Source organism: Pavona decussata, unplaced genomic scaffold (genome assembly GCF_977016875.1).
Source record: "Pavona decussata unplaced genomic scaffold, jaPavDecu1.1 SCAFFOLD_89, whole genome shotgun sequence".
In the NCBI taxonomy this organism is placed as follows: domain Eukaryota; kingdom Metazoa; phylum Cnidaria; class Anthozoa; order Scleractinia; family Agariciidae; genus Pavona; species Pavona decussata.
Window position 1 is genome coordinate 895816 of NW_028145506.1, and position 14911 is coordinate 910726.

Here is a 14911-nt window from a genome sequence, read left to right on the forward strand (position 1 = left end):
GTTGCATTTTTTCCTAACGTAAAATTATTATTAGGCGCTAAGTGAACAATGAAAGCTCCTTGACCCGTTTATGGAGATATGAATACAGGACCATCAAAATCTTGTTTACCACAACTGGTGGTTTGCATTTTAATGATGTCATTAATTATCAACAACGTACAAGTATAAGCGCCGCTGATACCTTTACAGTTTTTTGAACTACCAATGGAACAAAATAATACACATAACAACTAATGCTCTTTTAATTCGATCTTCCTCTTTTGATTTAAGCTAATTTGTAGGTTTTCAGAAGCAGCCAGGTATAGGTTCATCACAGACGGATGCGAATCTAAGTGGACCACTTCAAATGATAAATCTTGTAGGCGAAGGATCAGTAGTGGTTCGGTTTGAGCATACGGGAACGTCGAGTTAATTGTACTGAATGCAGCAACCGCGCATTGCGCAGCTCTGGTTCTTGTACTGTAAATTATATATATCAAAACTACGTCATCTTGGTCAGTAAAAACTTCGAATTCATTTGCATTTACTTTCAACAAGAATTTACGTACGCGACTATAAAACTAGTTTCGTCGAAAGACCTCGTCAGTTGGTTGCTTTACATGCTTGCTGTGAATCTGAAACGAATCCGTGTAACAATACGCGAAAAGTAACCCCAGTTCTCTGCTTACTTACAACATGTAGCAATATAATGTAAAACGAAATAATATAAAATAAAATAAACGGTAACATAGTTCTGCCTAGTAACTGCATTTTCTACATGTAGACATTCCCATAGCGGTACTTTAGAAGTGTACATTCCCTGATACGGTGATGTAACAGTCCTTCAGTTGGGGTGCCGACATAATTCCACTCCCTCAGTTAACTCCTTTCAACCTTATTTATCATATTTATTGTCGCATATGTAAATGAGGTTTTTCCTGATCAAAATGATGTTGATTAACGCTTTCTTGGCATCGATAAACAGACTTTCACATAGAATTCGAGACTATTTTAAACTTATTTTAGCCTTCCTATAGATGGTTGGCGGTTATTTATTTTGTATTTGTTATGTATGTTGTATTTACAGAGTTAATGAAAGCATGTGGTCTGAAAAAATCAATAATTTTACAGAATTGTTCATTCTTGATCCCATCCAACTCCAACTAAATCTACCTCTCCATCTGGAATGCTCCTTTGGAGAGAAAAAAAATGTATACTAGTTAATCATTGAAGAAAATGACGTCTACGTTAGTTTGACTACTTCAATCTCCTTTCCGAGTATAGTTGGTGACTACACGTTAGATTTCCGATGGTCGGTGGTTTGAAGATAGAATCCGCATCTATCCTGTGCGCTCCTTATTTATTTATTTATTTATTTATTTATTTAGTTTATTTTTTCAGGCTTTCTTTTCGCAACTCCTTAAGTTGCGTACTGCAAGGATCTTTCTTCTATTTAATTTGACTACAGTTAACATCAATATTATATTCAGGAATCTCATCCTAAAAATAGTAAGAAAAAAAATTGACGTGTTGCCAATCTTAAGACGGAAAAATATTTAGTGCGAAGCTATTACGATAGGGTTACGGTAATCTTTTAGACGACAATGACTTAAGACAGCCTCTGTATCTAAATAAGAATTGTAATTTAGGGTTTTTTATTTTTCAAATATTTAGCTAATATTTTGAAAAGCGCATGAAAAGCAAAAAAGTTTATGTTTTTCGTAATTTTGGCTTTCGAAATCCATGATGCAAAAACTTATCATGATGTTAGTTCTAACAAAGACTTGCTTTGGTGGTTGGATGGTTGCATCTCTGATATGCCTTAATGTGAGTGCGCGATGCAGTTTTGAGTCATATGTGCCTGTTTGATATGCCTCAATTAGACTGCGTGATGCAGTTATGAATCATATGGGCCTATATTGATTTGGCTATGTGACTGCGTGATGCAGTTCTAGTCAAAGACCCACATTTCACCATGGAATCTCCAGTAGCTCAGTGGTTAGAGCATCCGACCGTCCGACGCAGGGTCGTAAGTTCAAATCCCATCTGGAACTCGGATTTTTTTCCGAGTTCCCATGATGCATAAACTTATCATGATGTTATTTCTAACAAAGACTCGCTTTGGTAGAATCAATTCGTTTCTCCGTAATTCCGAGAGTCTTAAAGCTATGGAAATAAAAATTGGAGGGATAATAGTACGGAAGGTTGTGACGTCACACATAGGTTATTTCCGAACAACGGCCGTCTTAGATTCGCCATCTTGTATTTCCGATTTACATAGGAGCATTCAGTTTTTATACATTATACGGAAAGTTTCCTTACTCGTTACAGTATCCACATGAAAAGGCACATGTCCTGTGAAAGTTGTCAAGGTTTTGGAAGGGTCCCGGCCAGTCACAGCGTCCATTTAATGCATAAGAGGCGCACATTGGATGTTGATCATTACAAAGGCCTGCAAAACGACATTGAAACAACACAAATGTTAATATAATTGCGAGACAATAAAAAGATTTCGTGATCAATTTAAGTTAAATCCAGAGCCTGGCAACCTCGTAACGTTTTCCGCCGAGATAAAAACTAAAATGGAACGACCTTGCCAAAGACTACAATAAATAAATGATTGAAATAACACACAGACACAACCGTAAAAATTTTTTACACGCTACTTGAAGTGAAACTATGTTGTTCTTTTTGTTCTTTTTTGTGATGTTTTGGTTGACAATCAGAGGTTTACCCCTATAAGAGTAGTTCCCTTTAGGAGATAGGCAACTTTTACACAATGGCTGCCGCACCATTGCCACATGCCCCCGTAATTCCAAACTTACCATGGCCACTTTTTTTTTTTTACGAAAAAGTGACCCCGAGGGATGAGGGATGCATATGGATAGCCGGCCGTTCGATTACAAGTTTGAAAAATTTGCACTATTAATGCAACATCAAGTTGTTATCTGAATCCCAAACTCCAATCTTGAACTCTGATACTGCGGTCTTCTTAATAAGCAGTTATAATGCTTACCAAGTTTTATTGGAACATTGTGGACGACCAATTTGTTGCTTTTGTTCTTTCCATAACTCCTCTGCGTTAGCTGCTGATGTTGCTGTCGGTAACCTTGCAAACGCTTTGATATTGAATTTCCCTTATGTGGCGGTGAGTTCTTCCTGGTTAAAATTAGGTCCCAGAGGAGGTTTGCACGAGAGGGCTTTTGGTCATCATTTCCTTTTGCATGCTTAGGTTTCTTGTGCGCTAAATTAAAAACAAAGCAAATAAAAGCTCTCCGATAAGCAAGAACTAGGCACGTTAATCACTTAGATTAGTGTTATTGAAACATTAATAATGTTTTAGACATTGTCCTTTACAAAAGGTTATGCTAACCAGACCCGTTGTCAATATAAATGAAACCATGAAAATTTTAGGGAAGAGATCCCTCCCCTCCCCTCCCCCCTTCCCAAACCCCAAATTTCGACCCACTTTTGGCTTTTCGAAAACCATGCTTGGCCTTAATTTTCACGGCATTTTTTTATACTTTGAAAGCAAAATAATTTATTTTCCCTGTGTTACTAAAGATTTAGGTGACAAAGCGCCAAAGAAAACGCTATTTTTTTTTTCACAATTCAATCCAAATTTCTGAGCAGGTTAATTTCCCGAAATACCAGTCTTCAAAACGACACAAGATATGAACAACAGACCAGTTCCATGGGATAATAAGCGCCCGTTTATGCCTTTATTGATTTTGAGAAACAGGTGAAGCTAAAAGAAACACGAACAATCTCGATTGTCCTCGATTAGACACCTTAGGTCCAACTCTGTCCTTTCCTACTTCCTTACGTTTACGATAAACCTTTATTCATCCACAAAGTCTTACTCACAATTGAAGAGCTTTTTCCAAAAGCAATACATTGCATGACTGCTGCTCAAAGTCCCAGGGTTTATTCGACACAATGCAGACTTAAAGAGAGTGCCTGTGTTTACTGCTGATTGTTTTCTTGCTACGGCTCCCTGTTGTTCTGTTTAACTATAACAAAGCAATTATTCAATATTAATGCATCCCTACCTTTAAGGTGCCTTGTGTGAACTAATTCCATCGAGAACATCAGCGATAAAAGAATCAAGAAATCGAAGCGAAATATCATTGTTATAGCTATCGGTATTCTACAGGAAGAGGTTTTCAGACGCGAGAATGATTTACTTTTGCGTTAAGATAGTGACCTCATGACCTTAAACTTGATACAATAACTTCCTGGTTTAGGCCATTAAGAAATGGCGGTGGCGGGATGGGGGGGGGGGGGGGGGGGGCGGTGGGAGTGAGAGTATGTCAATACCTTCCATCCATCCCTTCCTTCCCAGTATCTTGCTCTGCGTGCGTACCTGAACTTTTTTTCTCTAGTGGCTTTATAAAGAACCACTGAGACAACAAACTGGTTTTTACGGTAACCTTTGCTAATTATGCAAGAAAAGAATTCCAAAATGTTTTAAGTGATGTTCTTCCTACCATATTTCTTACAACTACTTCCCCTCCCTTCTAAACGATCTTTTTGTGTCAAAACCATTTTAAAAGAGACTTATAGTAGTCTATTATTAACGATGTTTGAGAGGTTTATCAGGTAAGGTTAGGGGAGAACACTACGTGCTCAATGTGTCACCTGTTGCCCAGAGCTCCTCTGAACCGCATCTGTGATTTGCGTTGCGCTCTGGTAGTTTCCTTCAGTAAGAATATGAATTTCCTGATCATAAGATGCACAAACACGTTATTAAGAAATTCTTGCAGAGCTATTGGTTGAATCAATGGAAAAAGATCGCTCTCACTAAATGTTTGGGCGTTTTCCGTCACTGATAAAAAAATAAAAAAAAAAGGAAAAGATATTCAAAACGTGATAAAGCTGTTCGGGAAAAGGGATTTTCAGTGAAACATCATGTGTCTGTATTTATTAGTTATAAAATGCTTCTTTTAATAACAAAAGGACAGATGCGTCTGATCATGATATTTTTAACCAACAATTATGAGATGACTGAAATCCGGTTGATAATGAAACGCCTTAAATTAACAAATATCTCCATCTCAGTTCAATTCAGGGCATTGAACTGCAAAATAAAAAACAAAGAAAAACAAAACAAACGAGCCATAGCGGCAGTGGAACCCATGACTTAATGGCACAATTGGGTGGGCCAATGGGAGTAAAACCTTTTACGACACCAGTCAGACGCTTTAGCTACTGAAATTAAGGGACACAGAGTTCGACTTCCTTGGGGTTTGTCAGATCTCTTCATTTGACATGTTGAGGACAATTTACTCATTGACGATAAAAGTGTGGAGCTTTTTGGCCTCTAGTTATTTTGAATGCACTCTGCATGATAGTGAACGAGCATGGAAGAAGCGCATTTTGCTTACTTCTAATGTGTAGCTTTGAAATTACTCTCCCAGTAGCACGAGCCAGACTACATTTCAAAACAAAATCAATTTCCAGTCTTGCGATTTTATTACAACTTAAAGCAAACTTATTGCAATAAAATGCACTATCACGACAACAACAGTATCATAAAAATGTAATTTTTAATGTCATCCATGAAACCATTTTATAAAACTAAATTTAAACCTAGAGTTCTAAAATTAATTCCTTAAAATGTTCGAAATATTTTCGACTTGACGTACAGCTCCTTCGTGATAACGTTCTATCACTATTCTCATGAGTTTATGTCATTCTCTTTTAGTCTTTCAGCAATTTATATTATCTCAAGCAATCTCTTAACTATCTCCCGATCCTTGTTTTTGAGCTAGCTCCTCTTCCCCAGGATCGTAACTTTTCTTCTCTCCATTTTTCTCTTCGTTAGATAGTAGCTCCTTCACCTGAGGTTCAAGTTCAGACTTTCCTTCCAGTGCTCTGTTTCTAATGATCTGTGTCAGAGCCCTGTTCAGTTTTGCACGCATTACGGGTGAAACATGAAGTTTATGATGCGCGTGTATGTGCCTTCGTAGAAGAGCTGTATTTTCATCGTAACTGAAATTATAGAATTGATCAGTCAAGATTACGTTTGTTTATACATTTTATTTTGTGTATTGGGTAAGAAATAAGTCGTACGAATTGACCATTTCTCGTCAGATGAAAGTGGAAATACCTTTAAGGAATATATATTACCATTTACGATCTTATTCTGCTTAATATCCTATGTTTTGGTTACATGATGGCGGCCGTAAGGTAAACTTTGTAAACAGAAAAAACACTTGCGACATTTTAACTTTGGTTTGCATTAAATAGTGATAAGTAAATGAAAGCTTGTGCATTCAGGTCTGACAACCTGCTAAAAACGTATTGAGAAAAAAGTTGAATATTTGCACAATTTGGTATTATCCACATTTGTGTGGTAACCAGCAAAATATCGCGAAAAATATCTTGACCCTTTCCAACAGTGAGCATAGCACTTTAAACTTAAAATGATTCAAAGAGAGAGTACTTACTCGTTACAAATTCCACAGGAGAAAGGGCAGATTTTCCGTATTTGGTGAATGGTATGAAAAGGTGATGGGTGGTTACACATTCCCCTCTTTGCATAGTCCCTACATTCCTCTACGAAATCATGGCATTGATCTGTTGATAAAGAAATAGCTTTTTGATAGTTAAAAAGGACATACCAATTTGCCCTGTAAAAGGAATTGCACACCTTTCAGGTTATAAGTCATAGTGTATGCTTAACGTACTCAACTAAAACTACCAACACCGCAACTATTACCACCGCTACCACTACCACCTCCAACACCCCCACCACTACCCCTATTGCAAACATCAACACCAACATCACCACCACCACCACACCCGGCAGCCCAACACCGCAATTACTACCCCTTCTACCCACATCAACACCACCATCAGCACCACTACTTCACCAACACTCCTAGCTAGCCACTATCCCTGTTAGCAACATCAACACCACCACCACCACCGCCGACACGCCTAACCACTAACTCCACTACCAAAATCAACACCACCACCAACACCATCATCACCACCCCAACGCCCCCACCACCATCCCTACTACCAAGATCAACACAGCCACTAACAACCCTACTACCCCTACCCCTACTACCAACAGGTACTCTACCACCACTATCACTAGCACCCCTCCCCCCTACTACCTACCTCCCCCTACACCACCACCAGAACCACAACTACCAAGCAGCGCCGTCAACACCTCTTCTACTAGCAACAACACTACAACTGCTACCAATACCGTACCGCTATTGCTATTAGGGACTTTAAGCAACTACGACAGCAATGCCAACGAAAACGTCACTTGAATATGTTCGCGTAACTTGCACTACTTCGTGGTTATTCCAATTGTTCAACTTGTACAATGAGGCCGAACTATCCTGGAACAGAATTGGTAGGAACGGTGTTCAAGTTGAGACGGAATCAACAATTTGCTGTCTGTGCTCACGGTCTCCACAAAACCTTAAATTAACCCATTTCACGTTGTTGTTTTGTCGACGACGGCGAAAAAATGTACCAAAATTTATAACACCCGTACAGGGCATTGTTTTGCTCATTAAATCCTATTGTTTTATGACGTTCTCGTTGCCGTCGTCGTCAAATTTGCTAAAACTCTCTATTGCGACTGTGACTGCTACTAGTGAACAAATTTATTTCCCCCTGTTAAAAACATATATCACACAGAGTGCTGGTTTACCACTTTTATTAGAAGTAGTAACAGGTTTAACGACTTATTTGGCATAATAGGCTAGCATCTATTTCGTTTTGGAAGTTGACTGAAGTAGCCAAATAGCTAATAACTGGAAATGCAAGTTGTAGTTTACTGCAAACTCACCTATGTATATTGGAGGTCCTCTGAGTGGGTGATCTACAACGATTGGTCTATTTGGCATTATAGGAAGAGGCTTGTGGAGAGGGATGGGCGGAAGCTGTTGTCCTTGAGGTAAACGTATACTTGGTGGTAAACACGGAGGGTGACATGGTCCCATGATTGGTGGTGCTGCGATGCATGGGCCGTGAATCGGCCCTGTTATCGGCGGGGCTGGTACCCGGCATGGAGGGAAGCAGGGCCGAAGTATTGGGCGACGTATGCAATGTGGACGGCAAGGACATGGCTTAGGACAAGGGCAACATGGGAGACACACCATGGGGCAGGTTGGTGGGGGAGGCTTAGGGGGTGGTGGAGGGGGAGGAGGTGGCGGTGGTGGTGGTGGTGGAGAGCAGCAACAGCAAACGCAAGCTGGAAATTAGAATAAAAGTATTAGCTGACGTAGAATATACGAAAGAATACGTTACGAACAAATGGACTCCAAAAGCTTAAAGGCACGATGATCAGCGAGTACTAAGTTTGCCAAGCGCTTTAAATTTATAGTTATAGCGCTGTAAATTTATTGTTTGTTTTTGTTTGTTTTTTTGCTAATGGTGCTAACGAAGCTGAACGTGTAACCAAAGATCCTACTATAAGTAATAGAGCTTGAGTCTTAGTAATACGAAATAAGAAAGTGAAGGATTCAAAAGACATACACAGTCATTAAGAAGTACTATTCAAGTCGGCATCGGAAACATTAAAAAAAATTTCACAACACATTAAATTAAGGAAACTACTCACGTGTTGGACATACTGATGTGATGTTTATGGAATGAAATAGAATAGGAAGATTAGTTAAAATCTTGGCTTCTATGTAGAGTGAATAAACACTGATGTCACTAAATAAAATGAATATCTATTTTTATATCATAGTTAATAAGTAAACGTCGGTGTAGTTTGCTTTATTTTTACCATTGTTTAATGAAATCTGTGCAGCTATGAAGCTATTTAAGTCACAGTAAAATGAACATTAAAAATGGCAAGCACATTGTGAACTTTATATAGCGAATTATATGTTGTATAATTCATTTAACCAACTTGAACAAGAACAATAGCAATAATAACCAAGTAATTTCCGTGATGTAAATAAAAGGGTAAAGGGGCATTTGGAACAGTCCAGTATAAAATAATATCCTTTGTTCGGTTAAAACACCGCATTATTAATAATAGACTCAATCAGGCGTTAGGGTATTAATAATAATAAATAATAGTTTAATGGGGGACCTGTTTAATCGAGAGTAGGCCGTTATTCAAGCAAGTGCAGCATTGTCTGACTACATCTGGTCCTTTACGCTAACATGTTGTTTTCGTTTATTTCACATTTTCGTTTTGCTTTGTTTTTATTACCTTTTGTCGTTGCTGTTGTTGTTTTTGTTTTTATGCAATAAGAAGTACTTACATGGGCAGCCTGGACGGCAAATGGACATTGGATCTACATTCACTGTATTGGATAGAAAAAAAAAAAACCGTTAAATCTAACAGTGAGTATAATTCTTAATAGGTTTGTCTCCATGTAACGTCTCCCTTCCCAAACAACACAAAAGAGAGATACAAACATAACTCGGTTGCAACAACTACCTCTCTTTCTAACTATCACTTCATTAGCTGACTGAATCATACGTTAGAGATATATTGTCCGGGTGAATTTTGTTTTCAATCTGTGGATATTTCGTAACACCTTGTGTTTATTGGAGAAGAGGCATTCAGGTAGACACAGCATTCTCTATCTACAGATGCAACAAATTGTTTGCACAATGAAAACGACCTGGTATAGATTGAGAATATTTGTACACTCAATATTACACCTGAAGGGTTATAACGGAATTAAGACAGACGTATAAAAACACTTACTTCCTGGACAGCAACAGCATCCGTCCGTACAATAGTCTTGGAAGGCTTTGTTTGGAATCCCATTGTCATTTAACTTCTTGTAACTAAGGCTCAGTAAGTAGTTCCTTCCTGTCTGGTTTTGTGTGTCGGATGATTTATCTGGATATATTCTGATGATTGTCTCTTGGTTTTTATTTGTTATTTGTGGGAGAATTAGTTTTGCCACTTTTATGGGCATATTTATACGATAAGTACTTCTCTTTGAAGCTGGGGAACTATCGCGATCACCATTGTCGTAATCACGATTTGATGCCTTGCCATCTTTGTGATAATTTGGGATTTTACCTGAAACAGAGACCACATCAGTCAATCGAATCTTACTAGGTTTAGACGGCGTTGAAAATGAAATAATAATAACAAATAATAATAATAATAATAATAATAATAATAATAATAATAATAATAATACACCCACCCACCCCCCTTCGTCTCGTCAAACCTGTATAGCTCAGGCTCCCCGACAAAATCTCGCTCTACAATTACTTATTCTCTTGCTAGACAGGCCATATGTACGCTTTGAAGGCGAGGAAAATATCCCATCTTTAATGTAAACTATGTTGTGAAAATTAGTTTCTTTGATTGGTATTCTTAACCTGATAATAAAACAATAAACAACAATAAAAAAAGTATTTTATTTGAGCGGAGGTAGTATCACCCACTGCCATAAATTATTAAACGCTTGTTTCGAAGACAATAGAAACAATAAGCATTGAAACTAAAGCTATTTTGTAAACGCCTTTCTACAAACCTGATTTTAGTCCGAGACCTGAAGAGTGGTGAAGCCAAAGCACGAACAGACAAATGTGTAGAACTTCAATTTTCGCCAAAACAAGCAGACACATGACTGCGCCCTCTGATATTGATTCTTTTGACGAAATGCGGCATTAAACACGTTTTCATTTAAGAAGCCAACTTTATCCATTCCTCATTGTCATTTCTTGACGCCTAGCAAGTTCACATAATATTATTTTGATACAGAAGACGTTGTTATCCTCGAATGTAGTCTCAAAAAGTGTGAAAGGGTGCTGGCTGTTGAACCAATTTGAGTGGCCGCCGTGACAGAAACGAATTAATTAAAAATTGGGTTGCAAAGGTCGCACCAGTCTTCAACCAACTGCAGGTCATTTATGCCCTAGCTGACGTTTGGATCTCCAAACGTTTCGCTTGTTGGGTTAAGAAGTAAGGTAAAGCCAATATTACCTAATTCACTTGAAACACATTCAGTGCCGTGTTGCTTGCTTTAAACTCGCCACTCATATTAACACTTGGCTAATATCAACTTCGAGTTTATAAGTCTTCATTTCAAACCTCGAGCAACAAGCCACCGTTGGTGTAAGTCAGTGATGGGTTGCTGAAGAGCGCTGGCGTTAAAAGGTAACGAAGGGGTAATAAGGTACCAGTGGGTACTCCTAGCTTGCTATTAATTTATCGAGGCGAGTCGTACATGCATTTATTAGGTGAAACCGTTTTTTTTGGCACCAGATGAATATGACTGGGAAAAAAGTTTGCTTACTTAATAAAGCGGAGAAAATGTACTCATTTCCACGATCGACTAGATTAAGGGCGACTTGCACTTTAATACATACAATTTAAGAGCTGAGTTGATAGTCTTATAGCGATGAATCGACGGGAGCGCGACATTGAGACCGCAACCCCTTTACTGTCCCCTGAGCAGATATTCATTCATTTAGATGAACTGATAAAAAGACACAAATACATATATTTCTATCCTAATTGTTTTATATTGAACTAGTTTACCGGCGGGTAATAAATAGCTTAATTTATAATTGTAATTGCTTAATGTATAATTGGTAAAATTGTGGTTGCTTCTAAATATTTTTATTAGTACAACTCATCACTTACTTTGTTTATAAACAGCCAACTTGGATCTTCTTGGAGTAAAAAAAGCCGGTTAATCATGTACGAATAAACGTAAAAAAAACGTGTTTTAGCAACGGAAACAAAAATGTCGCAGTCCTAAGACTATATGGCAAATTTCCGCCTGCTTAATGTACGAGTCGACGCTTCACTGTGCCCAGGCCCCGTACTGAAGCTGCTAAGAGGGCGTCTAGCTATAGGCGGGCTGTCATGTGGAATGGCCTTGGTAACAAACTTAAAGATGAGACAAAACTCAACTCTTTCAAGTGCGCCCTGATTTTGTCTGGAATTGGGACGGATAAAGAGAGATTCTATAGTACTTATTAAGCTATAGTTTAGGTTAATGTTCGTGCAATTAACTATAGAATAGTTCAAGGAGGGCTAGCCACCCACGCAGACGTTCTTAGGGGTTCGTCACGCGTTCCTGCCCCTCGAACGTCTGCTGAAACGAACAGCCACTTCCGTTCGTCGGCAAATTGCCTTTGTCTGAACAGGCCAATCAGCATTGACTCATTATGACAAGTAAAGCCAACCATATACGGCGAAACAGTGAAAATCATCAACCGCGGATATATTTTTAAACCCCGCTTCCGGACGTGCATATACGATTGAAATTTTCCCTTCCACAACACCCTTTGCATTTTCTTCAGTGATTTCACTGAGAGAGGCGGCAAGAATTCCAAGATTTGCCAGTTTGTCTACCTGGTCTTTCATAAGATTTACAAGCGGCGAAACCACAACAACAATCAGTGACCAGCAGCTTCAAGAACTGAATTGTAAACAAACGATAGAGCTTGATAAATAAGTGACTTTCCATAACCAGTTGGAAGGTTTACGAACACATCAGTTTTCGTCTGCGCAAATTGCACTATGACTTCTCTTTGATACGCATTCAACTCCCTTTTACCAAACGTTTGGCACACATGGCCAAAAACCACATTTAAGTCCGGCATCCTGTCTCGGGTAATATTTTTAATATCAAACACGAGTTTACCCAAAGTTGGGAAACGGCTCCTAATTGGTCCGCAGTCGACGAACGGAAGTGGCTGTTCGTTTCAGCAAACGTTCGTGGAGCAGGATCACTAAGAACGTCTCATGGGAGGCTACGAATTAGCCAGCACCAACTATAGAATAGTTTCTTTTAGTATATACCACACAAGTGAATAGTGCTTTTCGCGCGCGCTGATTGGTTAGCTCGGGGGTGATTAGCAAAGTACTATTCACCTCCGAGCAACCTAAGAGAAACAAGATGGTTTCCCGTTTCGCCACGGCAAGAAACAATGAAACATCTAATGTTTTGCAGTATAGTTTCAACAACAGGACAAATTTCGCACAACAATCGAAGAAAAGACACGTAGCAACTAAACAAGTGCCTCTAGAAGTTTTATTTTTCTACAAGAAAGCGAAACGGAACTTTCTACAATACGAAATCGCTTACCGCGCGGCGCGCGAGATTTTAAAATTTCCCGCCATTTGTCGGTATATTGAAAAAATAAAGTAATTTTTGGTCCATTTCTCATTCAGCTTGTGTGGTATATACTAAAACAATTATTCACCTCCACTTTGGTGAATAATTGTTAATTAGTATTTACTGTCTAGGATCATGTTGTTATGACTTTAAGTCTGTTTAGCATCTTAGGTTTGTAATTTGTTATGTAAACGGCTTACTGAAAGAGCATTGTTAATGAAGTGATACCGTAAATAAGCTTTACTACTACTGCTTACGGTGGAAGGGGGGGGGGGGGGGGGGTGTTGAGATATCACCGCAAATCCGGCTAAAATGTTCGTAACACAAACTGCAAGGCTGATACTACGTGAAAGAGTTGACTTTGCGAGACAACAACCCGACAGAAACCGACAAAACGGGGCTGCAACCGTGGACAGCTGTTTCGTTCTTATTGGAACTCGTCAGCACGGTGTAGCAGTTCTATATCTCTCTCCTCCACAGAGGCTCCATCAGTGGAGAAACGTAGAAAAAAGAAGGGGAAAGGAAGGAAAACGGGGGAAATAAAAAATCGGGGGCGCGCGGGGGGCGATGGGAAGGGGGAAAAAGCAGGAGCCTCTGCCAGATAATGTTTTCAAAATGGCGCCCGATTTCCGAGGGAGACGGGACCTAACTCTACTTCTTCATGAATATTCACAAAATGGCGGAACATGCAGTACCACAAGAACAGGAAATTTTCTCTCTTTCTGAGCGCCCGTTTCAAATGGCGAAACAAAACAGTAAAATAGTATGTTTTAAATGCTTTGAAGATCAACATTTGGTAAATTTTTTCGTCGAGGGAGCGGGCTTAAGCCAGCATTTCCGCACGATGCATCGCAACTGCGATGTTGACGTGGCAAAATGTAAGGCTATTTTTCAGGAGCATCACGCCAAGGAAACGGCGAACGCAGTACAACGGTTAAACACACGTCGATTGCAATCGGTGAGTGAATTTTCGTTTGATGCCTCTGTTTGTTTGGTTCGTTCGCAAACTTAGAAGTTGGCGTCAACAAATGCTTTCCTGCGATCCCACTGGCTTTGTTCTTCACCGGGGTACTAGTGGCTGGCTGGTATTCAGCGTCTTCTCATACGTTAACGTTGTTAAGAGACAGAAAATAAGGAATGTTACACACAGAACTCCTCAACATAAATCCAAAATGGCGGACAAATCACGAAAGTATCACAAATGGCCAAAAATCCGTTAAACAGGCGCGAAACTTCGCCAGAATTTCGTCTGCATACCTTCTATACTTAGGTCTTTAAAAGAATGTTCAAAATCGTCGAGATGTTCGTCTGGTTCGGCCATAACCAGAGAACCGCAATTTTACTGGGGTACGGAATTCGATTTTAAACTGAAAGGATCTCTTTGCAAACATATGAATTGGAGATTACATATGTCAATCTCAAAAAATGTAACAGGGTTCTTGAGGAATTTAGTTACGAACCACTTTCAGTGCAGTAGTTCCACTAGTGTATGTATAAATTGAACGCTTTCATGGCCGTTGTGCATTGTTTTCTCGTCTTTGTCTCTTAATCGTCAACAAACCGTTAATTGACACAAACTTTACTTTCCACAGTAGAGGCGCGTGCCGCCAACGTTTGTCGGGTCTTGTGCGCAACATGAATGAAATTCTAATGATGACCTTTCTTCAGCTTGTTCTGCGAATTGCTTATAAAAAGTTACCGACCTATAACATTTTTTTAGCGCAACTGAGCTTCTTTGAAATTCGCGCTTAGTTGACTCCATTGTTTTCTTGTTGTCATGAATGATCAATGAGTACTAGTTATGCTAATGTAAATGGTTTACAGAGACGCGTGCACTTAGCAACAAT

The 14911-nt window shown here is 39.1% G+C and overlaps 2 protein-coding genes across 3 annotated transcripts; both read right to left on the reverse strand.

Annotated features, from left to right (window-relative positions):
- Window positions 1–99: 99 nt before the first annotated feature.
- Window positions 100–4226, reverse strand: LOC146474443 (uncharacterized). 2 transcript variants are annotated; one of them, XM_085117042.1, is made up of 4 exons: window positions 4032–4226; window positions 2996–3223; window positions 2302–2431; window positions 100–1171 (listed from the first exon to the last, which is right to left on the reverse strand). In XM_085117042.1, exons 1-4 carry the CDS (start codon window positions 4108–4110, stop codon window positions 1117–1119), a joined length of 492 nt encoding a protein of 163 aa, XP_084973168.1. In that variant the 5' UTR covers window positions 4111–4226; the 3' UTR covers window positions 100–1116. The 2 variants fall into 2 exon arrangements, with proteins under 2 accessions (XP_084973168.1, XP_084973169.1); XM_085117043.1 differs by lacking the exon at window positions 4032–4226 and adding an exon at window positions 3847–3973.
- A 1211-nt stretch (window positions 4227–5437) lies between these two features.
- Window positions 5438–11987, reverse strand: LOC146474444 (uncharacterized). Its single transcript, XM_085116955.1, has 7 exons — window positions 10467–11987; window positions 9680–10003; window positions 9228–9269; window positions 8570–8581; window positions 7796–8200; window positions 6432–6561; window positions 5438–5973 (listed from the first exon to the last, which is right to left on the reverse strand). The coding sequence occupies exons 1-7, from the start codon at window positions 10558–10560 to the stop codon at window positions 5721–5723; spliced, it is 1260 nt and encodes a 419-aa protein (XP_084973081.1). The 5' UTR covers window positions 10561–11987; the 3' UTR covers window positions 5438–5720.
- Between the last annotated feature and the right edge of the window lie 2924 nt (window positions 11988–14911).